The sequence below is a fragment of the Octopus bimaculoides genome, chromosome 3 (genome assembly GCF_046866305.1).
Source record: "Octopus bimaculoides isolate indiv1 chromosome 3, ASM4686630v1, whole genome shotgun sequence".
NCBI lineage: Eukaryota > Metazoa > Mollusca > Cephalopoda > Octopoda > Octopodidae > Octopus > Octopus bimaculoides.
Window position 1 is genome coordinate 109,126,118 of NC_142930.1, and position 27,880 is coordinate 109,153,997.

The window sequence follows — 27,880 nt, forward strand, 5'->3', positions numbered from 1 at the left end:
GGTGCTCAATGGAAGTCTTCTTTTTTTTGTTTTTTTACATTTTTTTTTTCTCTCAGACACATCCTGAAGCCAAGATGCATTTAATGGAGTAATATTGAAGAAAAGAACCGAACATTACTGAAAAGACTGTTACACACTGAGAAATATTATTTTATAGATTTCTCATATGTTAAACATGTGAAATTGCTGACTAGCTTGGACTGTATCCATGGGAGAAAACCACCTTATTCTATTTGTGTCAGTATACCTAACCAAAGAATAAATATTGATCTGAATATGTGATAACTAACTAGAACTAGAAAGTAAATTATATTGCACAACTTTTAAACATGTATCTATATTACATCTAAACTTTTGTACAAGAGATGAAAAACATTCTCATTTTCCTTCATTCACTTTTTCCTCTCCTTTATCTTTTTTTCTTTCCCTCTCTTATATTCTTTCCATTTCATAGATGTCTTTTTATCATCAGCACATTGCCTTATCATGTGTGCAGAAAGTTTATTGAAGTTTTAATCTCTGTGAGAGAAACTAAAGACCTATGACCATGAAATGGTAAAATCTTTTTCACATGGCTTTGGTTTCGTATTACATATTGCAATTGACATGAAACTGTCTATCAGGAATTAAGGAATGGTTTTTATTTGCTCTCTTGCTAAATTCTTTCTCTCCCTCTTTATATTTTGTGACTGTTGAGTTGAACTGATTCAGAAAGTCTTTCCTTACTCATTAACTTAGATATTCAGCAAACATTATTTAGTTACCATGGTTACCAGAAGCAATAAGCTAAATGCATGAATTTTTATTCTTTCTTTTTTTATTTTTATTTTGATTCTTGTGGTACTACATTGGGAGTAAATCTCATAACCTAAATAGCCAATATGAACATTAGATGAAAATGAAAATCATGGTGGCTCACTACTAAATTGAAAGGCTACTAGAGTAAATTGGAAGCAATGTAAAGAGAGCATGCTTCAAAACTTCTGTGCAGATGAAGGATAATGGAGCATGATAGCAGATTTGCTTCATGGATTTGGCTCTACAGGAAAACTGACAACTCAATTTAAATGTTTAGATTGATGGAAGAAAGACTGAATGGATTGTGCAGCCACATACTATGTGAGGAAGGAATAATATATTATATGAAATGGAATAGAGAGTGATGCGGTAAATAAAGAGAATGGAATTACATGATCAAGCATAAGATGCTCCAAGCTAGAAAAAAACCAAAACTGAAACAGTAATAAATACTGTTGAAGAACCAAACTTGAATATTAAAGGAATTCCTTAAAAGAGAAAAAAAGAAAGAAAACTTGGTGAGTACAGTAATTTGGCAATATAAAAATGAGTAAAATTTTATCCACCAAATATATTTTCATTGTTTTGTACTATATATACGTATTTATATTCTTATAGAGCTGTGTGGTATTATTTAAATGGTTATATGTATCATCTCTGTTTAGTCGAAGATTAATGCTGAACAATAATGGTCCATCCGTGACCATCTCAAATTTTTTACCAGACATGCACTCAGAAAAGAGGTTGGTTTTAGGGAAGGCATCCAGCCATAGAAACCATGCCAAAACAGATACTGGGAGACAACGCATTCCTTCAGCCTGCTTAATCCCATCAAATGTCTAATCCATGCAAGCACAGAAGACAGATGATGATTTTATAACTAGAACAGTGGTTCTCAACCATTTTTTAACCTATGAACCCTTTCAAATCCTATGGACCCTCATAATGATTCAATGTTTAAAAACTTCTATTATATTTTTATAATTAAATATCATAATGGACTGTATAAAAAGATTGTTAAAATATTTTGTGTATTGTAGAAGTGTAACCAATATATTTCGCATAGACTTTAAAGACAAAATCTTATATGTACCCTCAAGGACCATAGGGACCCCAGTTGAGATAAGGTATGAACTGAGGGAGCTTTTGTTTCTATTTCTGGCAGGTTGAAAAACTACATAGAGCCATACTTAGGTTTCCTATTGGCTTCTGCACTAGAAGGTGTTGATATGTTATAATTACTATAAAGTGTTTAGTAGAAAACTATGAACTAGTGGGATATTCTGAAGGGGTTCTTGATTAAAAAAACTGGTCAAATGTTTAGGATAGGATCTTGAGAGTGAGAGATAGATAGATAGATAGATAGAGAAAGAGAGCAAGAGAGAACGAGAAAGAGAGCCTGGATGATTTTTTACTGTTACAAAGATGAAAAGTGACTATGATAGCTTGTAATTACTATGTAGCTTGTTTTGTGAACAAATAAATTCATCAATCAAAAGTTTCATTATCATTAAAAATTAAACTGTGATTTATATGAATATTAATGGGAAAAAATCTATCAGTTACTAAAAATATTTATACAACAACATAAACTACAACAAAGTTTAGCCATTATTCTCGACAGAGTACGATCTTGCCATTTGTATAGGGTACAGCAGAAAACTGCCCATATTTAATGTGACCATTAGAGTGATGCTAGTGAAGTTAAGCAAGTGGTAATGGTGTTTTCATGTAATTAATGTTTTATTGTCTTTTGTCAGTTACCTTCACAGTTTGGACTGGTGCACACCGTGGGTTGTTGAAATGTTTATCAAGAATGGTGAATCTTGAAGGTATTTTTTTTTTCTTCACACTACATCGTACATTCATTTATTGTTTTAAATGCCTATGTTCTCATGAGTAGAGGTACATGATTTAGATGTTAGGGTGCTGGACTCAAGGTAGTGGTTTTGATTCCTGAACTGGGGCAATGTATTGAGTTCTTAAGCAAAACACTTCATTTCACATTGCTCCACTCCACTCTGGAATGAATAATCCTGTGACAGATTGGTGTCCCATCTAGGGAGAAATATATACACCAGAGAAACCAGGAAACTGGCCCTATGCTACTTATGGAGTAATGTGGACTAACCATGTACTCATGAGTAGACACAAACACCCTTGGAACCTTCCTCTCAGGGGAACATTGAGAATGAGAGATAGAGAGAGAGAGAAAGAGAGAGAGAGAGAGAGAGAGAGAGAGAGAGAGAGAGAGAAGAGAGAGAGAGAGAGAAGAGAGAGAGAGAGAGAGAGAGAGAGAGAGAGAGAGAGAGAGGGAGAGAGAGAAAGAAAGAGAAAAAGAGAGAACTGCACCAGGAGCTGGTTTGTACTCATTTTCAGTTGAGTAGACTCGAATAATGTGAAATGAATGCCTTGTTCAGGAACTAAATCTATGACCTAATGCTTATAAGCCCAGATTTGGCAGTTATTTCTTGCAAGTTTAGTAATCATATTGAGACTCTGTCATTGGCTCAATTTTTTTTGTCCTCTACTAATGTTGCTTTTTTTTTTATAAAGATGAGCCAATGACAGAGTCTCAATATGATTACTAAACTTGCAAGAAATAACTGCCAAATCTCCTTGAAATCACTCACCCTACCAATTTAAAACATAAAAGGCACATAAAATAATGTAGTTTTAGAAACACTGAATAAAAAGGAATGTGCATATCTGAGCTGCCTTTGATCATGCATTGGTTCAATTAGGACTATCTTAAGGCTAAACAACAACTAGAAAACGCTTCAATTAATTTTGAGACTACTGTGATATGTTCGAACAAATTTGCATTCATTGATACACACACACACACACATATGTATGTAAAACTCCATACAAATGCTATCATTCATTTTTCGAGACACATGCTCTTATATCAACAACAGCTGTTGCAAATGTGAATGAGGTAATATCTTTTTATACAGCATAGTGTTCATGTAAAAAGGATTTACAATGCCATTCATTGAAAACTGTCAAGATGTAAGTATCAAAATATCCATGAAATTGAATGTATCCACATCACTGAAAGCAAAGAATAAAATATTTATGAATCGCAAAACATAACAGAGTAGATAGAAAAGAAAGCCTGTTGAGACTGTCAGTTGCTCATCCGACAAAAATGTTACTTGCAATAGAAGTGACTAGAAGTTTTAAAGAAAACTGATGCAGAACTTAACTTTTGGATCCTTGCAAGCTTATACTCATACATTATTAATGTATTTCCTTATAAAATAAAAAAACAAAATCCTTACAGTTACCACAAAATGTTGGATGCTTTGAATTCTGCCTCTGAAATCGCTTTGAAATTTTAAAAACAAGTTTTTTGTTTTTTTTTAAAGGGCAGTATTTGATTCTACATATCTAAAAATATTTGCATCTCCAATGTGGAGTTTCCATCTTGTCCAGAATATCAGTCCACTGGAAGCTGTCTAGAAATGTGCTACCAGATGAATACCCTTCACAGTCATCATACCTTGAGCATTTTGCTTCCCTAGGCATCAATATGCTAGCAGCTGATTTGGCAGAAGTTCACATGATTATCCACCATCTTTCCAAAAATTCTGTAGCATGCTTTTCACAAGGTGTGATAGCATGTAGTATTGATAAGCATTACACCATCACTCTGGTGTTATACATTTGTATGAAATTATTGATACAATTTCCATTACATATTGTGCTTTATCAAGGAAGACACACACAAAAAAAAAAAATATGATAAAGTGAGATGGGACAAATGTACAATGTTTCTTTTTTCTCCTTTGAAATATAGATATTAAAAGAATTATAGTGAATGCAATGTTTATTCTTTATATATATTTGTCATTTACCCTAAGAATATTGTGTGATAAAGATGAAGCTTTCTGAAGAATATCGACCATTTTGATATCAACCCTCCTACTATTCCCCCTAGATCTTTGATACAGATTCCCCATGTTAAAGTGATCTAAATTAAAATTTTCCATCAAAATTTCATGCTAAATTTATTTTAAAAACACCAGCTTAATAATATCAAGTATATTTCAATAAATGTTTTATTATTTAATGAATTAATTGTAATAAAGACAGTGTATTTCAACAGAAATATGCAAATGAATGGGTTAAGATGCTTTAATAAATGTATTGGAATGCTAAGCACATTCTGTGAAAATACAGTTGATAAATAGCAGACAAACTGAGTTTATATTCTTTGTTTGTTTGGTTATTTTTTTCTCCTTTTTCCCCAAGTTTGTAAAGTCTTTCTACTGAAAAGAATAAATAATTATTGAATCTGAAAATGAACAGTGCCCACCCCACAAAAAAAGACACACAAAATGAAATTATACAAATTTTTAGTTACTAAACAAATAAGCACCAACCTTACTTATATCATTCAACATTGTCACTTTGTTACTAAAACTGTACAATTTGTCACCCAGATCCTTAGCCCAGTGTTGTACTCTGTAAAAAATAATAAAAAAATGATAAGAACTAGTATATAGTAAACAAATTATTCAAATGCAATTAACAAAAATACAATGTCAGCAATAGATAACACTTTGTTAACAATATCACACATGTATATGTCTAAAATGTCTAAAACAAAACAAGAAATTAAAAAAAAATAAAAAATCATTGATTAATCATTATTATTCTTTTTTTGGCAACATTAATTAGCAAAATATAATTTGATTTATAAGAACACTTCTGTATTCTATTATCATAACTGGGCATGTCTGCATACTGTTGCAATTCAATAGTTTTATATATTATATTATCTAATATCGATTTCAAATTTTAATGTAAGGCCAGCAAGTTTGGGGGAGGGGGGGGGGGGAGAAATCGATTACATCAATCCCAGTCCTCAACTGGTGCTTATTTTATCGACCCTCAAAGGATGAAAGGCAAAGTCAGCTTCAGCAGAATTTCAACCCAGAATGTGAAGACAGACGAAATGCTACTAAGCATTTTGTCTGGCATGTTAACAATTCTGCCAGCTCAGCACATTATATCATCTAGAATAACTTTCTAAACAAAATATGTAGTGTAATGAAGCTACACACATCATTTAATAGTGAAATTCTAATTCTAATGGAACCAGATGTTTCTCATCCAATGCCACCACTGATATGTATAGCATCATAGTCATCACAATTATTTTAGCATCTGCTTTACCATAGTCACATGTACTAGACACACTCAATTGAAGTATATTTTCTACAGCTGGATGCCTTTCCTGTTGTCAACCCTTACTTGTTTTCAAGTAAGGTAATATTTTCCCATGGCCAGACATGTTTTTTTCGTGGAAGATTGGAACTAAAGGACGTTGCCTGTATGACAGTGCTGCTCATTTATGATTATCACATGATGACAAGAAAACACTAATACACACACACACACACATATATATATATATATATATATGACAGGCTTCTTTCAGTTTTCATCTATCAATTTCACTCACAAGGCTTTGACAGCATTGGTCAGTCCAGAGCTATTGTAGAAGACACTTGATCAAGGTACTATGCAATGGGACCGAAACCCAGATTATGTGTTTGGGAAGTGAACTTCTTAACCACACAAATATATATCTATGTATGTTTATATATATATATATATATATATATATGATGAATAAACAGAGGAGAAAACATCAGATTGATATCATAACAAAGGTATTTTATTAAATTCTTCATTGTCTTCAAAATTGAGAAACTGCTGTGTATTTCAACTGAAATATGGTAACAAAAGAGTTAAATGCCTAATTTCTCTGTTACACAAAAATAGAGGAAAGGTTTTGATGCAACAGGGTTTGGTAAAAATAGACAGGATTGCTGATCTGACTAATTAATGCAGTCTCATTAATTTCTCTGTCATAGATATAACAATGGGAGATTAAAATAGAATATAGTGTTATAAATTATTTACAAAGAAAGATGAAGATATTCAAGATAATTTCTAAATTACTTATATCAGTGAAAATGTTATGGAGTAATAGGAAACAGTTCTTACTTTAAGATCTACAATTGAAGCCAAAGCCAAAACTACAATTGTAGAAGAAATATATATACCTACATATATGATTTTGATGTTATTTCCGTGACTAAAGGGTAAATATAATTTATATTGTAGCAATTTTATTTGTAATAACTAAGTAATACCCAGAGAAAAATATGTGCATCTTACTAATGGTCTCTTTGGACACAGTTCAATTATTGATTCAAAAGGAACAGGTTGTTTTCGAAAGAATGCCACTGTTTTCATGGCTTATGTTCATTTATTGTTTACTTGCCATTTTAACGTCCACTTAATATCTATTTACTATCCAGTTCACCATGCTTTTATTGATATTTTGTGTGGTGGCAGCAGTGGTTAACATTTTGTCCTTCTATTTTATTAATAAAATTCATTCTGTTAATAGCAAGGTTAAGAATAGTGCACTGATGTACCCAACAGCAAAATGCTCTCTGACAGACTTCCGTATCTTTACTTTTGAATTTTACTTAGGAATTTTTGAAAACCTTTCATATTTCGTCTAAAACGTTTATGTTAATACTTTTCATTTCCTTTCCACAATGGCAAACATGAGAACATCTAAATGCAAACCCATAACAAATGGAAAAGTAGATGTAAAATGAATAGCTCGATGAAAATAAAATTTATCATTTACATATTTATCTCTCTTACAATGAAAGGTAAATGCGAATTGAATTAGAAAAACATATATTCTCTTTTGTCATATATAGTTCATGAAAGAATTCAGCTACTTTTAAAATGCTTTCTTTTCCTAATGATTGCAATTTTCATGACTACAATATCACTTTCCAGGTAATTTTTTCCTAATGAAAAAAAAGATTCAGGCAATATTCTTCTTGTTGTTTGACCTCAGAAATTCCCTTGTCTGTTTCTTAACTATTAAAAAAGAAACAAATGGAGACTTAAACCAGTTGTCTTAATTATTTTGAGATATCTTTTTCTTCAGGCTGTTATTTCTGATCAAATTTCTGATAATATTTCAAAATATAATCTGCAAATGCAAAACTACCTTCAGATGATGCTTGATCATCATCATCATCATCATCATCATCATCATTTAATGTCCCCCCTTTTTCCATGCAAGCATGGGTTGGATGGTTTGACAAGAGCAGGCAAACCAAAGGACTCTGCCAGGTTTTATGTCTGCTTTGACATGATTTCTACAGCTGGATGTCCTTCCTAATGCTAACCACTTAGCAAAGTGTACAAATGCTTTTTAATTATATATGGCTAGAAAGATAGATAGATAGATAGATAGATAAATAGATAGATATACACAAACACACACAAATGGGCACTTTTGTTACCTTCATTAACAGACATGATAAACCGAGGGAAATTTTATGCCCTCTTACACCTGCACTCAAGGATAATTGTCTCCCACTACAAACTTTCTTGCTATGCATTTGCTCACAAAGTATTTGTCAACCCAAGACACTTGCTCATGATACTGCCCAGTGGGAGATCAGACCCAGCACTTGCACTAGTTAGGTTGCCAAAGAAGTTGCAAGGTTAAAGGCCTAAATTAGTCCCTATAATTTAGGAAGAACAGAAGATAAAGAGGGCAATGATCCAAGGCAAAGGGATGAGAGAAAAGTAAAAGGGGGGGGGGGCAGAGGAGTATGGTACGGAGCAGGGGAGAGTGACAGAGTTGAAAAATAAAGAGATGATTAGTGATGAAAAAAGGACAGGTAGGGTTGTGTATGGGGGAACTGATAGCTGTTCAACATTATACGTGGCAGCAATGGACAGGTGTGAAAAAAAAAGACAGGAAGGGACCAATAAATTAGCATGGAGAGGGATCTTGACAAAGAGGTGAGGGGTCGGAGAGTAGGGCAGGTCAGAAGTTTTTTTAAAAATTTCATTGAGAGAAATACTGCTGGACCCAATTTGCAAGGACACACACATAACACAAGCTAGTGCACTCTAAGTATATCTCAGTCACATTGTCTTTATCAGGCTTAACACCAAATTAAACATATACACCGTTGAATAATATTTTATATGCCTTTCTTCTACTTCAGGTATTGGAGTAGATGTCCAAGCTTACAAAATAAACACAATCATTTAACATGAAAAGGAAATATTCTATCATCAAATGAATTATGGTAAAATCCAATGCTTGCAGTTATCTCAAAGACTTCCTTACATTTTAATACACAACAACAAGACTGACTAATACATACATACATACATACATACATACATACATATACATGCAAACATACCGACACATACACACGTACATATAAACACATACATACATGCACACGCACACACATATGCACACATACATATATACATACACATATGCATATGTGTATTAGTACAATGCAATAGATATTTGCAACTAGATTTATTACTTAGCAGTGAATAAGGATTTTCATCTTTTATTTGATCATTTAATTTATGTGCAAAACAATCATTTTCCTTCAGTACATTTTTATTACTCTTTCAAATATAAATCATCTTTATACAGCAAGGATTTCAGGGAATTCAATGGTATGGTATTGATGAACATTAGAAATGGTCGTAATGGGCTTTTTGTTTCTATTTTACTACTTTGTAACAATATTTTGACAATATCCTAGATAAGTATTAGTGCATATAAATGTAGGAACAGAATTGAATTAAAATAGAAAATGTAAGCTCAATAGTGAACTTTCATTCTATTCACATTGGCATTTTCAGGGCTTCTTTCTTTATACATTTCTTTCATGAAATAAAATGAAGCTGTAACACATAAATATTCAAGAATACCACCACCACCACCACAACAACAATAAACCACTGACAGCAGCAGCAGCAGCAACACCACCATCATTACCACCACCACAATGGCAAACCACCAGCAGCAACACCATTATCATCACTGTCATCATCATTGTTGCTATTTTAACATCTACTTTTCTATTCTTGAATATGTCAGATGAAATTTGCTGAGGTAGATTTTCTATGACCAGGTACTCTTTCTGTCACTAACCTTCACCTGTTTCCAAGCAATACTTTCTCATGGCCTGACATGTTTTCACAGATTAGAAATGAAAGACACTTCTCATTGTGTGGTGACCGTGCTCATTTACAACCATGTTAAGACAATGACAGTCACATACAGATACATACATTCACATTTACCTACATATATCTACATATATACACACATATTCAAATACAAAAGATTTCTTTCAGTTTTAATCTATAATACTAAACTCACTCACAAAACTTTGGTAAACTTGAAGCTATAGTAGAAGACACTTGCCCAAGGGGTCATGCAATGGAGTTGGACCCAAAACTATGCAGCTGGGAAGTGAAGTTCTAAATCATCCAGCTATGTTTGCACCTTATATTTATAAGTGAACATTAAAACAATGATAGAGAGACAGATTGATAGATAGACAAATAGATAGTTGGATGGATAGATAGATAGATAGATAGAGAGAGAGAGAGAGAGAGAGAGAGAGAGAGAGAGAGAGAGAGAGAGAGAGAGAGAGAGAGAGAGAGAGAGAGAGAGAGAGAGAGAAAGACAGACAGATAAATATAAATATAGATTGATAGATATAGGTAGATAAATAAGATTATATATATATATACACACACATACATACATATATATATATATATATATATATATATATATATATATATATATATATATATATATATATATATATATATATATATATAGATAGATAGATAGATAGATAGATAGATAGATAGATAGACAGAACAACAGACAGACAGCTAGACAGACAGACAAACAGACAAATAGATAGATAGATAATATAAGGCTTCCAGAATTATTTCAGTACAATGAATGGGTATTTTAATCACCACCTAACCTTGAAATAATCAAGACATATGCAATGTCAGCTTTAAAATGAATAAGACACTGCTTCCTTAAAAGAATTAAAATCCCTTCGAAGAAGGTAATGCTATATTTAATGTTCTTACAGAATGTTTGTTTATACCAAATGCAAATAAAATTAAGTAAAACCAGGCTTCACTGATTAATGCAAACCACACATTTAAAGAGCAATAGATATATTGTACACTTGTTTTACAAATGCTAATGTTTGCCATTAGCAAAATTAAATATGTGTCATCAGTATTATTACTGATTTGTTTGTCTGCTGAGACTCAGATCCTTAACACAATACCATGAAGATCATTTAACTTCTTATTAATCAACGATTTATGCTCGATTGAGGTAATTATTTTTATTTGACCACACTATCAGATACTTTTATACACTGTTGGTCACAATCAGAGCTGAATTAAGACTTTGGTGCTCCCATATGTATGTAATTCAAAATATAAATAATTATAAACCATAAAATAAATCTTTATTTTGCAAAATGAGACAAAAACTAACAGTAAGAGAGAAAATAATGTTTGCTGTTGTATACTTCCACTTTATATTTGAAAAGTTTTCTCCTGCATTTTTTAATTGCTAAGTCTTTGATCAGATTGTCACTATGACACCATGAACACTTCAAAATTATATTTCCAATCTTATAAACCATTTTGAATATTATTTCAGCAAGAAGTTTAAAGTGATTCCATTTGTGCTGTAAACTATTTATCATTTCTGTGGTTCCCTACTTCCCATGTTGCCATAAACACATGCTTATTTTGCACCCTTCTCTTCCATTTGAGCCTGAATTGTCTGACTCTGTTGTCTCCCCAGTAGTCTTTTCCAATCTCTTAGCTACCACTCAACAACTACACAGATCAACTTGTGGTATGTGTGCCTTCAAATACATTTGGCTCAGAAGAACCAGTGCTCTTGGTACTTCATGGTCACATTATATACTCCACTCACTTCTCCAATTGCCCTGTTTTAGATATTCCCCACACTGACATTTCTAGCATGGATTTTGATATAGATCCCAATGCCAAAGCCAGTCACTACTCTTTCTTCTTCATAATTGTCCATATCTCACTTGCATATAAATGCAGACTCAGACAACATCATACTCAGTACAGAAACCTACATTCACTGAAAACCATGTTGACTGAACTGGATGCCCAGACAGCATTAAATTACATACAATATTTATAACTCTAAAATTTCTTCTCTCTTTCTCTCTCTCTCTCTCTCTCTCTCTCTCTCTCTCTCTCTCTCTCTCTCTCTCTCTCTCTCTCACACACACATTTTCTTTTTTATGCGTAAAATGTATAAACGGAAATAAAAAATTCCAAAGCAACGAATTTATCAAAATGTACACAGTAATATTTTTATCAAAATATCAAAAGGCTTGTTGTTTCCTTATGTTACTGCATAATTAAGCACTGCAAAAAGAAAAAAAATGACTAAACTAAATTTGTTTTATCTATTTATATGGTCTAGATCATAATCTAATGGCAAACCATTATCTCTCACTGAAGAAGATAATGGTTCAAGAATATATTTGATCTTTTATGAACATCACACTACTTTCTCTCAGAGACTTTCTTTAACAACTTTGCTTTACACTTACTTTTTAAATAAGACAATTTTCAAAGTAAGAAATAAGAGAGAAAGAAAAAAAAATTCAGCAATGTCTTCTGAAGTAGAAATGAAAACAAAAAAAAAAAAGAAATGAATGAAACAATTTTAAGAAAATTATCTTTTTGATTTGTGATAAGTTGCACCAATTACTTGGCCATCAATAGACTGATCACTTAATTTCTGTCTAATAATAATGCATAAATGGTACTGAACCTCAAAGAGTTTTACATTCATTAGCAAGCGTTACTTGTTTTTTATTGAAAATAATGAAATGTCTGAAATATTTTTGAGTAATCATTTGAATAGTTTGGAAGTAACAACTGTCAAAACTTAGTAAAAAATTAATGACATGATTTCGTCAGTAAACGAAAAGCTAGTTTTCTTCCAGACTGATTTTATAGACACCTGGTATGGAATGATTCAATACCATTATGGAATTGTCAAAATAAAAATTGCATGTTGTAATGCATCATTTTGGATTTTAGTTATAAAATACATTAAAATTTATACTAGAAAAATACATTAAAATTTATAGTTGGAAAATACATATTTGCAATTTCTAAAGAATTATGAAACAAATGAGTTTTAGAATGAAAATAAATGGCTTTTAATAATAATTAATTTTCTTTTTTGTATTTATGAGCTTAGAATTTAAACAACGAGATGTTTATATATATATATATATATATATATATATATATGCGTGTGTGTGTGTGTGTGTGTGTGTGTGTGTGTGTGTAAATATATGTGGGTATATACATACACATATATTAAATGTTTGATTTTCCATTTTATATCTGTATTACCATGTGATCATGGGTTAGATGAGACATTCTTTAAGAGTCAGATGTCCTTCCTGTATTTAATCTAAATTTGCTTTTCAAGTAACAAATCTTTTATTTCACTTGTCTTTGAAAGCACAGGGGAAACAGATAGTTCTCAACTTTTGAAGAACACCAATGTAAACGAGCACATGCACACACACATACACACAAGCAATGCATTTCAGCTTTCATCAACCTAATCCACTCATATGGTTATAGTATGGCTGAAATCATACATTCACAATAAGGTTCAGTCCTTTTTGCAGTGTGGTAACTTGTGTGCCTCAAATGATTCTAAGAGCTATGCCAACAGAGTGCAAGCTCTTGGAAGGGCCTCTTATGCTGGTCTATATATAAACTAATATGGACCACCTCTTCTCAGAGTTTAAAAAAATTAACTTGCATGGATCCGAACAACCCCTGTCAAGAAAAAAAAGTTATGTCACAGAAGCATCAATGACAATTCAAACCAATAACACCTAGAAGAGGAAGGCATTGACTCAGGGAAAGACAGCCTGGAGTTGAGAACAAAAAAGGAAAGTCATCAATGACCTATGGTCCATAAAGAATGAAGGATTTAAGTAAGTATAACTGTGTGTGTATATATATATATATATATATATATATATATATATATATATATATATATATATATATATATATATATATATATATATATATATATATAAGAAGGTGGAAATAGCAGACATTTCAATTTAAGAAGGAATTTAATTAAAAAATTATATAAAGAAAATGTTACCAGTTTCAATGTATCTCATCTTATCAAATATCAGTAAAAATTTATAAAAAGATTGAAGTAAAAACAGTGTATCTTCTGTCTGGGGGTCAAGAACATGTCAAGATAAACTGTTTTTATTTCAAATTTTTTATAAATTTTTACTGATATCTGATAATATGAGATACATCGAAACCAGCAATATTTTCTTTATATAATTTTTTATTAAATTCCCTCTTAAACTGAAATGTCTTAGACTTACTTCTGCGCTATTTCTACCTCCATCTTTTATATATAAAAATTGATTTCTACAGATCTCTAATCTTTTTTCGACCCCTCTCTATCTCTCTCTCTCTCTCTCTCTCTCTCTCTCTCTCTCTCTCTCTCTCTCTCTCTCTCTCTCTCTCTGTATGTATATATATATATATATATATATATATATATATATATATATATATATACACACACATACATATGTATAAAATTTATATACATATATAAACACACGCATAGTAATACTATTGTTTATCAATATTATAGAAATCTATCCAGAAATTACACAATAGTGTACATATTAACCCATGATAACAGCTATATTATAATATTCAATATATTAAATTACTATAATTGATACAAAACAAAAGAGTTGCTTTATTTGGACAGCTTGATGAATTATCACAGATTTTTTCAATCCAACTTGTGCAATAACTTATCAAGGAAAATTAAAAAACTTAGATAATGAAATCCTGTCTGTGATATTGTTTTATGACTTAATACCACTATCAATCCAGGCATTTGTATGACAGATATGAACTTATATCCTAAGTGTTCTTGAGGTTTGTGGCACATTTAGAAAAATCATGAAATTTCAACCAATTTATTTATGATAGTTGAATTATTGGGTTGGGTTAATAAGACTAATCAGTAGATTATCAGACAAAATACATTTATGTTATTTAGCTATGACCTTTATATTCTGAGTTCACATCCTTCTGGGGTTGCTTTGTCTTTCATCCTTCTGAGGGTTAATAAATTATGCACCAGTCAAGACATTGGATTTGATTTAATTGATGACACTCTCATCAGAATGTGGATTAGTGTCACTGTTAAAAATTACTATTTATTGTAAACAATTATAAAATTTTGCAAGCAAAAAGTGATCCAGCTAAGCTGTTCCTGCTCATTTTAGTTCAATGTAAATGTAATCTCTATCACAATCAATGTCTCCTATGAGTTTTTGCTATGGGTGCAAGCAGATTTTATCTTTCTTAGGAAAATATGTGCACATCCAAGTGAGTAACTAATTTCAAATAAAGAGATCCGATTTCATCTTCAAAACCCTGTGTGCACACATTTTTTTTCCTTGTGACTAGTTGTTAAAACAATGTGTGCATGCACACGACTAAGGGAGAGCCTTGACTACAACTACACAACTACCACACAGCATATAACCCAACAGAGTAAGTGTCTAAGAGATAAGAAATTAAGAATTTCTTAAATCAAGCTGAGAGATGATACAACAAATCTGGTTACTATTTCAATGATACAGGTATGTTATTTTTAAAATAGTTAGACACTTATTACAATGAATTTTATATTTTCTACAATAAGCAAGTGTCAGTATTTTTGATTCAAGAAATATTATATAGCCAAAACAATAAAATGTGGTAGAAAAATTAAAAATTTTTTTTTTTTTTTATTATCTTTTTCTAACAAATACAGGAGACAACTGTGGACATGACCCTGCTATTTTGAAGTTCATCAGCAGAAGTGTAGCATTACAATAACTATGGAAGTTATGGTGAGTTGTCTCTTGTAATTGCCAGAAATAATTTGAAATATTAGTTACTTATGATGATGATGACAATGACAAAGATGATTGTCATGAAAAAAAGAAGCATGAAAAAACATCAAGAGAAATAATAAAGGGGAGATTAATGTTTGGCTTGTACTCTTTCAATAAGCATAGCAGTATTATGGAATAGAAAAAATCCTAGCCTATCTCAAAAGAAAAATTCTAAACCAATGCATAACACCAGCAGTCATTTACAGATTAGAAATATGTACCCTAACAGCCGAGATGATGGGAAAACTGGCAGGATGCCAACACAAAATGCAAAGATCAATGCTCAACATAACATATAGGGACAGAAAAAAAATTGGTAAAAAAGAACAGATGCAAGTAGACAATAATCTTATCATTGTAAAAAAGGGGAAAAAATGAACATGAACAGGACATATCTTCAGAAAGAGAGAAAATTGTTGAATAAAAACCATCATAGAATGGCAAACAATAGTAGGAAAAAAAGAACAAGGAAGACCCTGAAAGAGATGGAATAATGAAATTGGCAAAAACTGGACCACCATCAACAGGATATATCAAGCAGGAGACCAAAATCAAAAAATAGAAAAAAGAAAAAATTGGCAACAGTATGGTGAGATATTCAGTTAGCAGTGGATTGACAATGGCTGACCATAACAAAAATATAATGAATTACTTTCATCAAACATCTGCTTTTGTTTTACAGCTTGGCTAGCAACATCCCTCCATATCAGGTAGAACAATGCCAGCCAGGAGGTAAAAATTATTAATGTTAGTGGGCTTGAGACAACTAGCTATATATCAGTATATCTCATTCTAAAGAACCAGTTATATTGTCAACATGTCTCATTGAAAACAGTAGCCAAAGATCTTGTGTGTGAAGATCTACCCCATACTGGGCATGAACATTCCGCAGCTATAGCAACATGTGCCTGGTTGTGAGTAAATGAGTGGAGGGGGAGTGAGTGTATGGTGAGGGTGAATAAAAAATTTATGCATATGAAAGGAAAAAATGGATGAAATATCAAACCAAAGAATTATTTTCTACAACAGAATCCTTCATTCTAATCTAAAGTAACTGAAGCAAACTCCAATCTTCTTGTATTTATATCTGTTCAAACAAAATAGATTTTTCAGTTACCAAATATATAGTCCTCAATTTTATCAAATTTCTGTCTAATGGAGGAAATATGCCTTTGCAAATTAAAGTAATATAATTGACAGAAAAATAAAACAGAAAATACCTTATAGCATTTTTCTAAATGATATTATTTTAAGGAAAAATAAAAATAACAAGAAATTGGGCGAGAATATTTATGGCAAGTAAAGCATTCCAGAAGCTTTAAGGAATGCAGTATGTTGATTTAATAGCAAATATCCTGATTAAATAACAGAATGTTGATATACTTCGATAAATGTCATATGAAGATGAAATATAGTTATTACTTCATAGATGGTCAGTTACATTAGTAATTATCGCAATAACTTGTGAGTCAGACAACACTTAATATTCTATGTGCATACAGTACAAGAAATTATAAATGTTAAGTTGGATTTTATAGCTAAAGCTACATATGTAATAAATATAAGAAGTTGCACAATATGTGGAATGGCAATGCACTATTCAACAGAATATAGTGTCTAGAATGTTGAGATGTTGTGACTAGACAAATAATATATCATAGCAAAGAAATACTGCTTTTGTAATATACATGTTTTCAAGAAGATGGGAGAAATAAAAAAGGAATAAAAGCAGAAGTACAAACAGATAGAAAAGGAAGTGAAATATATAAATATAAAGATAGATATAGTATAGAAATAATCAATTTTGCACTCCAGAAGGTCGGTTATTTATTGAATCAAGGTCTTCCACAACAGAAAGGGAGTAAAATCTATAATATGTAATAAGAAAAAGGTTTAAGACTGTGTGTGAGTGCAAATTTATAGCTTAGTACTTTAAGAGAATTGAGTAAATATCTTGTTTGCTAACTTGAAACAATTATCTAAATATTTTGCTTTGATTTCAGTTCAAATTCTGCCAAAAATAAGGGATACCAACAGAATGTTTATTTTTGAAGTAGTCTTTTGCCTCCTTTATCCATTGGAGAGACCCTAACAATTCCTGTCCGTGCTAGTAACATGAAAAAAACATCCAGTACACTTTGTAAAGTGGTTGGTATTAGGAAGGGTCCTCAAGTCTCAGAAACTATTCTAAAGTGGCCAGTAGAGCCTGATGCAGTTCTTGGAATCTTCAAGCCTGTCAAACCATCCTATCATCATCATTATTTAACATCTAAAGAAGCTGGATGTTAAATGATGGTTGAAGATGATGATGATGATGATGATGATGATAACAGTATCCTTGTATTTGAATTATCTTTGGAAGATATTATTGCTAGTTTGTAGTGCTGAGTTCAAATCCATCTCCATACTCAATCATAGACCAAACTCCTTCAATTAACTGACCACTAGATCCACACCCTGTTTGCGATTATTTCTGTATAATGACAATGGATATAAATGTTGGTCAGTTGGTTAATTTCTCCAGTCAAGCTTTACATCATATAGAGGGGGAGAGAGAATAAAAGAGAGATACTAAGATGGTCAACATAAAAGGGCAGGATGAGTGCACATACTAGGCTTAGTGGCAAGCAACAAATGAAGGAATAATACACACATACAGAGTAAGAAAGAATGAGGATAACTAAGATGAGAGAAATAGATTCCTAGTTACAATAAGGTGATAGCTGAGTGAGAACTGGAGCTGGCACTAATTGTAGAAAGCAGAGTACAATGAGAAGCAAGGGAAAGAGAAGGGGTAAGTGTCAGAAGTTATTGAGAAAACTAGGGAACTGAATGGAAAGGTAGTAGGATGGATTGTGTAGGTGTTTTAAGTCTAGCTTACATTATATGAGTGAGCATAGAAAAATGAAAGAAAAGAGGTTGAGCAAGAGAGAGAGTCTAGCTTGATGATATTGAGTCATGGACTATGGTGAGAACAGAAATATGCATAAAGAAAGCCAAAGACTGAAATTATGGATAGGATTTTTAAAAATTTTAAATATTGCTTTTACATGTAGCTATAATATATTTATTAGTCATTGATATTTTATCAATGTGAATGGAATGATCAAACCAAGACCTCAAAGTAGTGTTATAATGCACAAAGGTTTCTTCAGTAATACAGATTATGATTAAATAACACAGCATATATCCCTGTTTATATGTAAAATAGGTTTTCAAAATATTTAGATGGGGGATTATTACTTATCCTAATCTTGATCTTAACTGATGACATCACCAGGACATGATGATCAAGTCATAATAAATATATGAAGAAATTTAATTAATATCTAAAAAGGTTTCAGTTATTCTTTTTGTCATTTCATTTTTATGTTTTTGGTTGATAATGATAAGTAGTATTAAAAAAGATCTAATTTAAACATACATCATATGTTCAGGAATCAATGAAAGTTTCATCAATTACGTGTATGAAATAAAACAAAATCACAAATAATAAAACAAGAATGTTAGCTCTCAATTTGTATAAGATAATAATTCCAACTTGTAAACTATTGAATTTCTATTGGAAAATATATGTTACAATAGTTTATATGTTAACAATGGTTTGGGGAATGAGCAGTTGAAATGGCTGAAGTATCAATTTGATACAAAAAGAATTCAGTAATATTCGTTATTGAATAGCAGATGCTTGTCTAATAATCTGTAATGGCCTGAATGGGGTTAGGAGTAGAGGAGGTATGGGGATGTAGCCAAAGAGTTTTCTCTCAAACTGAAGAGAGTCCATTTAATAGTTGGATCTAATAATATTGCAAAAACCATTTATTGCTTTCCTGATAAGAGAATAGTCAGTAGTTGGTACTGTTGTCTGGGCATTCTACAATAACTAAAGTAAGTATGCTACTATACAGATAATTAGCTTGTTGCAAACAGTAGCAATGAAAGGCAATCACTTCTTCAGATTTCCCCAGATGATTTGAAAATGGAAATGAGTCTGATAGAAATGTTATTATTTGCTTGTTATTTTTATATCCTAAAGGATTTCCTGGCTGTATGAAATACCGAAATGTCATGTTAAAGGAAATGAGCATAGGATATCTATTTCAAGATTTATTGATGCTACTTTGCTTTGCTTTTGTATATAACTTCAAAACTACAAGTAGAAGAGTGCGCAGTTAACTTTAGTCTATTAAATGTAATACAAATGATGATAAAATTATGTACCATATCTGTAATTCTTATATTTTCGTTTTAAACTAATGAGAAAATGCTTTCAAGAAAATGTTCTTGAATTAGTAGTGATATATGTATATTTCTGTACAATTACTTATTATAAGTATATCTATGCACATAACATACATCTATTGATTGACACACTGATCGATCGATTATATTCACTCTATAACTCTGAGCAGAATCACTGATGCAGCTTGTTTTCTTTTTTTTTCTATTTTTGGTTTTGTTTTGTTTATTATATATAAGATTATGTTGTTCATGATTAATGATAATGTTGTTTGAAATTATATCACATTGTGAAAATTTCCTATATCTTACCTCCTACATGAAATTTTTCTGTATTCTCCATAGCTATCATTGTTGCTGCTGTTATTTATTGTTGTATTTTTTTTAGCCTTAGGTCAGCTCTGATCAAGCACAACAATGATCAAAGGCATTCCATTCATGACCAGCTCATCTTTTATTCAAGTATTGTATATTTATAACAATATATCATTGAATGTGTCCTTTTTGCAACATGGTATAGAGTGATTTCAAGAAGATTTGACTGTTATTTCTAGTATGGTCAAAGAATTATGTATAATCTCTTTCTTTGATTCAATATGTAAAAGGTAAAGTCCCCCTTTGGTCATGAATGACCATGGGATTGCACCTAGAAAGTTACCATCTGAAGCACAAATCCGGGCAAGGTTGTTTATGGAAGACCAGCAGTCACAAATGCATACCAAATGCCAATACAGCTTGGCACCAGTGACATTACAACTCTTTTCTGCAGCTGAATGAACTGGAGCAGTGTGAAATAAAGTGTCTTGCTCAAGAACACAACACATAGTCCGGTCTTGAAATCCAACTCACTACCACATGATGGTATACCTGATGCTCTAACCACTGAGCCATGCATGCTTATACTTAACTTTAAAGCCAGTATAGACACAACATTTTCTAAAGGATGTGATATTCAAGTGAATAACAAGAAACCAGTTGCAAACAATTGTCTATATCTGTGAAATGAGTTGGGCAACCTCCAATCAGTGAATTACTTAGGGTTGGAAGAGAATGAGGAGGAGTTACTCTTTAACACATGGTTTTCTGATCAGGCAGTCTTATGATCAAAGAAAGATGTTTCAATCATGACCATCTTGTCTTCTTTCATATCAAAGACTCCACTATCTAATGTATTCTTTATCATTAAACTAGTGGAGTGTGAACTGAAGAAAATTTGGCTGCTATTTCTTTCAATCCATATAATTGTGTACAGGTTCCCTTGTTGGTTCATAGATCGGTAGATAATTTAGCTAGGAGATAAGTCATATAATGAGATAGAAAATGGAGTAGGAACTAACATCAATGGGAAAGAAAATTTTCTTAACCAAGGGAAATGAGAATAGGATAGGAGGGTTGTGAATTTTCTATTCAATGAGAAGAGGATGTATAAAATGTAATACATTGATATTTTAAGAAAAATTTGAAATATACAAATAAATAGAATTAAGAATAACAAATATATACAGCAAGCATGGCTTTGTGGTAAGAAGTTTGCTTTTGAACCACATGGTTCCAGGTTCAGTCCCATTGCATGCACTTTGGGCAAGTACCTTCTACTATGGCTTCAGGTCAACCAAAACCTTGTGAGTGAATTTGGGGTTGACAGAAACAGAAAGAAGCCTGTTGTATATATGTGTGTCTTTGAGTCTGTGTTTATCCACCCACCACCATTTGACAACTGGTGTTGGTGTGTTTACATCCATGTAACTTAGCAATTCGACAAAAGAGACTGATAGAATAAGTAATAGGCTTAAGAAATTAAGTACTGGGGTCAATTTATTTGAGTAAAAATTCTTCAAGGCAGTGTCCTAGCATGGCTGCTGTTTAATGACTGAAACAAGTAAATGGTAAAAGATAAAATTAAAAAATTAAATAAATATAAATAAATACAATTAATTGCAAATAAAACTAAATACAAATATAAAAAATAAGGTCAACCCAGCCACATAGGAATGATGGCATCAGAATACACAACATCTGTGACCATCATATGCTATGTCTCTGACTACCTGAGTAATTCCAAACTGCCGGACAGAACATTTATATGAAGTAAAATGCCATTGAATAGAAATGTGTATGAAACACTATCAGTTCACTTTGTCCTGGGATTAGGAAACGATGGATATTATGGATTATGAAACTGGACAAGCCAGCTATAAAGGAGCTTATTACAAACATGGTTAGTATGGATGAACTGCCAGTCTATCCAGCTTAGATACTGAGATGCTGAAAGCATCGGTCTTTTTAGGTACTGTGTAATTAATTAAGTTTTGCTGGATGGTATTATATGTAATGTCTGGCATGCAATGCTTTCAAAAGCTGCTGCAATGACAATGACAATGTACTGGAGACAGTTAATTACAGAAACTCAAGCACCAGTATTTTTAAGTATTTTATTGGTTATTTGTATAAATAAGTTTTAGTGGACAGTTTCAACTGTAATGTCTGGAAAGAAGTATTATCAAAAGCTGTTACAATGACAAAGGAAATGCATAGAAGACAGTTAATTCAAGAGATTCATGTACTGAGAGTGGCAGGGAGTTTCAGGTTAAACTTGTATCAGGACAAAAACCACACTCATTATAATTCTAGCAGTAGATATGCATGCTGGAATTCTTAGCTAAAAGCAAGTAGCTCTACTTTGCTTTAATTGAATTAGAAAAGATACTACCCAGTAATATTGTGGATGATAAAATGTTTGATATAGGCATAGGCGTGGCTGAGTAGTAAGAAGCTTGCTTTTTAACCACTAGGTTCTGAGTTCAGTCCCACTGTGTGGTACTTCAGACAAATGTCTGCTACTATAGCCTCACACCAACCAAAGCCTTGTGAGTGGGTTTGGTAGATGAAAACTGAAAGAAGCACATCGTATTGTATATGTGTGTGTGTCCCATCACTGCTTGCCAATTGGTGTTGGTGTGTTTACATCCCTGTAACTTACTGATTTGGCAAAAGCGAGTGATAGAATAAGTACCAGGCTTTAAAAAAAATAAGTACTGGGGTCAATTCATTTAACTAAAATATCCTTCAAAGCGGTGCTCCAGCATGGACAGAGTACAATGACTGAAACAAAAGATAAAAAGTACAAATAACTCAGGAGTAAAGTTCAAACAAGTTTTGAACTGGAAGGAATTCAGTGTGAATCAGAGTTCTGTCTTCAGGTCTTTTCTTTTCATTATAATGCTTGAGATAACAGTTCAAGAGTTTAAAAGAGGATGTATATAAAAACATTTATGTATTGATGAATTGGTTATCATAGCACACTGTTTCAAAAAGGTTCCAGAAATGGAATGATGGACATGTACTAAATCTTAACATGATAATGACCCAAGTTACATCAGCAATGATTGACCTGTCATTATTAGAGATGAGTTATTAAAATAAGGTGGTGTGCTGGCAGAATCATTCGCATTCTGGGTGAAATACTTAATAGCATTTTGTCTGTCTTTACATTCTGAGGTCAACTTTGCCTTTTATGCTTTCAGAGTCAATGAATTAAGTACCAGTTGAACACTGGGATTGATGTAATCGACTTACCCTCTCCCACTGAAATTGTTGGCCTTGTGCCAAAATTTGAAACCATTATTAGAGCAATCAAAATAAGAACTAGCAAGATTGTTAGCACACTGGATGAAATGTTTAACAACATTTTGTCTGGCTTTACATTCTGAGTTCAAATTCTGCCAAGGTTAACTTTGTCTTTCATCATTTCAAGGTTGATGAAATAAGTATCTGTTGACAATTGGTGTTGATCTAATTCACTTACCCACCCACCCAAAATTTCAAGCCTTGTGCCTGTAGTAGAAAGGATTATTAGAGCTCTCAATTAATAGGTGATCATTACTATCCCATTAATGGACGGGGTGGGAAGGAATGAGAGTTAGAGGAAATGAACCAGGATCAAAGAGTCTGCCAGGATTGCCTGCCATTCCTATAATCATAATAGTATAAGTATCCACTAACTGCATTAGTTAAAAAACAGTTATTAGTGTTATGTGTATGTATGTATATATATATATATATATATATATACATACACACATAAATATAATGAAAAAGCAGCTATATTTTTGTGCAATATTTAAAATTATTCACAATGCATGAAATATTTTCTTTAGAAGAGATATATATTGGCTGCAGTGATATAATTGGATGGAAAATGGAATCAGATTTAAGCTGGTTGATTTAGTTAGACACATACAAATGAAAATAGCCATGAAATCTGATGATGGATTGGTTAAGTGACATGGATAAAATGCAAACAAAATAACTCTAATATTTGAATAACCTCCATAAATTGAGTCTATTAACTAATGCAGCTATCAAAGAGATATGTTCTTCTATTTTACACATGGATGAGTAAATTCATGAATATTTCAAATGAACAAAGCTACAAAATCAAGTTATGGTAGTGGTCAATTATTTTGCAGTGTATGTATGTGCAGATGCACTTGTGTAGGTATTAATGAGTGTATACGCACACACACACACACACACACACACACACACACACACATATATATATGTATATATGTTATACTTGTATATATACATGTATGTATACATATAAACATACATATATATGCACACACATGTGTAGAAACAAATATATGTATTTATGTATATATATATATATATATATATATATATATATATATATATATATATATATATATATATACACACATACACATGCATTATACAAATATAATACATATATATATATATTTATATATACACATATGTATGTGTGTGTGAATGCTGTTACTGAATAAAAAGATATAATGTGTAAACAGTTCAACTGTGTTAGCTACCAAATAACTGAATGAATAACTTATTTGCATCAAATAGCACATGTAAGATTGTTATCAAATTCCTGCCCAGCATGCATTCCTTAAGGAATTTCTCTTTTTTTTTTATAGTCCACTAGAGTAGAATTATCTTCTATCTGCTGTTTCCAGTGATCTCCCTAATACAATTTGCCAGTGATGTTATTACTACAATTGCCCACTCAGCTATAATTGTTTATATATTTATACACATTCAATGAGTAGAAACATGCAAGACAATCAGTTACAGATTTAACAGCACTGAATAAAATCAATTGCGCATAGTAACCAGAGTGAGAAGAAAAAGAAGAAGAAGAGAGAGAGAGAGAGAGAGAGAGAGAGAGAGAGAGAGAGAGAGAGAGAGAGAGAGAGAGAGAGAGAGAGAGAGAGAGAGAAGAGAGAGAGAGAAAGAGAGAGAGAGAGAGAGAGAGAGAGAGAAAGATAGAGGGAGGAAGAAAGAGGGAGGAAGAAAGAGAGAAAGGCAGAGAAGGGGTACTATTTCTTTTTCTTTTTTTACTTTTAACAAAGTAAAGAAAAAAAGTACAGGCTTGGCTGTGTGGTAAGAAGCTTGCTTCCTAACCACATGGTTTCAGGTTCAGTCTGACTGCATGGCACCTTGGGCAAGTGTCATAGTTAGTGGCTGACCAAAGCCTTGTGAATGGATTTTCTAGATGGAAGCTGGAAGAAGCCCATCATATATATTTATTTGCTTGTGTGTCTTCGTTTTTGTGTTCCCCACTCCCACTGCTTGGTAATCACAGTGACTGTGTGTTTATACTGCTGTAATTCATCAGTTCATCTAAAGAGACTGATAGAATAAGTACTAGGCTTAAAAAAAGTACTAGTGTTGATTCATTTGACTAAGAATTCTTCAAGGCAGTGCCCCAGCATGGCTACAGTCTAATGACTGAAACAAGTAAAAGATAAACGATTTTACAAGATATTGTGTTATTTGGGGATGGTCATATTTTGCCAATTATATTTGGTTTTCACTTCAGCTTTATTATTATTGTTTTAATTTATTTGTCAAAGCTCTTTTGTCGTACATCCTGTGACCTCTTCAACAACTCTTTATCCCATGTGTCTCCTCTTGTCTTGCTTAGTCCAATATCATCTGTTTTCTACAAAAGAAAACTGTGACCTTGCATATTTAGTAGAAGTTGAAGATGCTTGAAAATCATCACAATTGAAATATTAGACTATATATAGATTATATAGATGTGTATATTTGTCCAAATTATTAGCATTACTTCATTAATGCCAAACTTACGTCAGATTAAATTAAATGTTATGCTAAGGTGATGGCAGTGAAACAAAACAAGAAAAACTACTGCTTTTATTGAATGAAATATTAAAAAATAATCTAGGGTAGGCATAAAATTTTAAGTGGATTTGTGGGTCAGAAAGTACAGTAAAAATACATATTCATAATACAGGTGCTGGAATAGCTGTATGGTCAAGAAGTCCACTTCTTAAACTCATAGTTATAGGTTCAGTTCCACTATGTTGCAACTTGGCTATCTTTTACAATAGCTCCAAGACAATGCTTTGAGAGTGTATGTTGTAAATAGAAACTACAAAGGCCATCATATACCTGTCTATATATTCACCTATCTGTCTGTCTATCTATCTAGCTCTATATGCATGTGTATATGTGTGTTAGTGTTAGTGCATATGTGAATGCTTATATTTTGCATTTGACACAAAAATGTGCTGAATTACAAACTGAAGTTTGCAGACATTCCCTACCAATATTTTATCTGCTAGCTTTGCACTTTTGAAGACAAAATGAATTATAAATAATACATAGATTAGGAATTAGCAATAAGAAGGGTATCCAGCTGTAAAACAATGCTGCTTCAATACTATATACTCATCTAACCCATGCCAGAATGGAAAGATGGATGTAAAACAGATGGACAAACAAAAATGAATTCATCATAAATATTGTTGATATATAAAATTAAGTTACAATTTAGTTTTCAAAAGAATTACTTGATTTTCCTAGGTGTTCTGGAGATGCAGAAATGTTTATATTTAAAATAACCTTGGAATGTCTGATTTAGATTAGTAAATAAAACAGAAAATATTCACAACATAAATGCTGACTAATATCTTTTTGCAACACATTTGCCAGGAGCAAGTTAAAAATTGAAATGTAAAATTATTTTTAAAGACTACCAGAAAGAATAATTTGTTTTATTATTTTTTTTATAGCAGACTTAGTTATTTAGACAAAATTACTTTGAGAATGAAAATATAAGTGCTTAAGTCAATGAACACAAATGGAAAATGATTAGATTATTTTTAAAAAAAGAACTCCTGCTAACACAAACATCTTGTGTTCGTATAGTAAAATTTTAGAATATACATGTATATTTAGAACGTACACACACACACACACACACACACACACACAGAGTCTCAGAAAAGACTATTACATAGTTGCTGTTATAGAATAAAGACTTTTTCACTAAAACATTTAAAACGAAAATGAAAATGTTTTGAAATTTTATATGTGTGTGTGTGTGTGTGTGTGCGCATGAGTTTAAGAAGTTTGTTTTGCAAGCATATGGTCTTTGGCTTCATCCCATTATGTGCCATCTTGGATAAAGTGCCTTCTACTAAAATCTTAGGCTGAACTTTTCAGTGAAATCTTAATAGAGAGAAACTGTTTGTATGTGTGTGTGTGTGTGTGTATCTTGTGTGTACAGTTAGATGTATGGCTACTACTGTATGAGATAGAGCTCCATCTAGATTATCATTGTCTAATCGGTTTTCAGTATAATGGTTAGTTGACCAGTATACTTAGCAGGATTACTAGTTGTGATATACAGAGCATATGTAGTGAAAAATTCAGATAATCAGATTAAAGGTCAAGTTTCTACATACATTTCCCCATTGCAGTTATTTGCAATTCAGCATTGGATGTTCCAATTGCAGTTGGATACCTAACCACAATGGATTAGCAAGAGAACACTTTATTGCATTCTGTGACAGAACTGAAATATCTGAAGTCAGACATATGGT

General features: G+C 32.0%; 1 protein-coding gene across 2 annotated transcripts in view; it reads right to left on the bottom strand.

The window, feature by feature from the left end:
- Positions 1–27,880, bottom strand: part of LOC106867600 (voltage-dependent calcium channel subunit alpha-2/delta-3) — a 669,388-nt gene that overhangs the window by 396,314 nt on the left and 245,194 nt on the right. The window contains exon 2 of one of the 2 annotated variants that reach the window (XM_089349471.1): positions 5,195–5,271. Coding sequence is in view for 1 of the 2 variants with exons in the window: in XM_089349470.1 (XP_089205596.1) it covers positions 5,190–5,271 (82 nt within the window). In the remaining variant the exon portion in view is untranslated. Of the gene's footprint in view, positions 1–5,189; positions 5,272–27,880 lie in introns of both variants that reach the window. The other variant, XM_089349470.1, reaches the window with a different exon arrangement.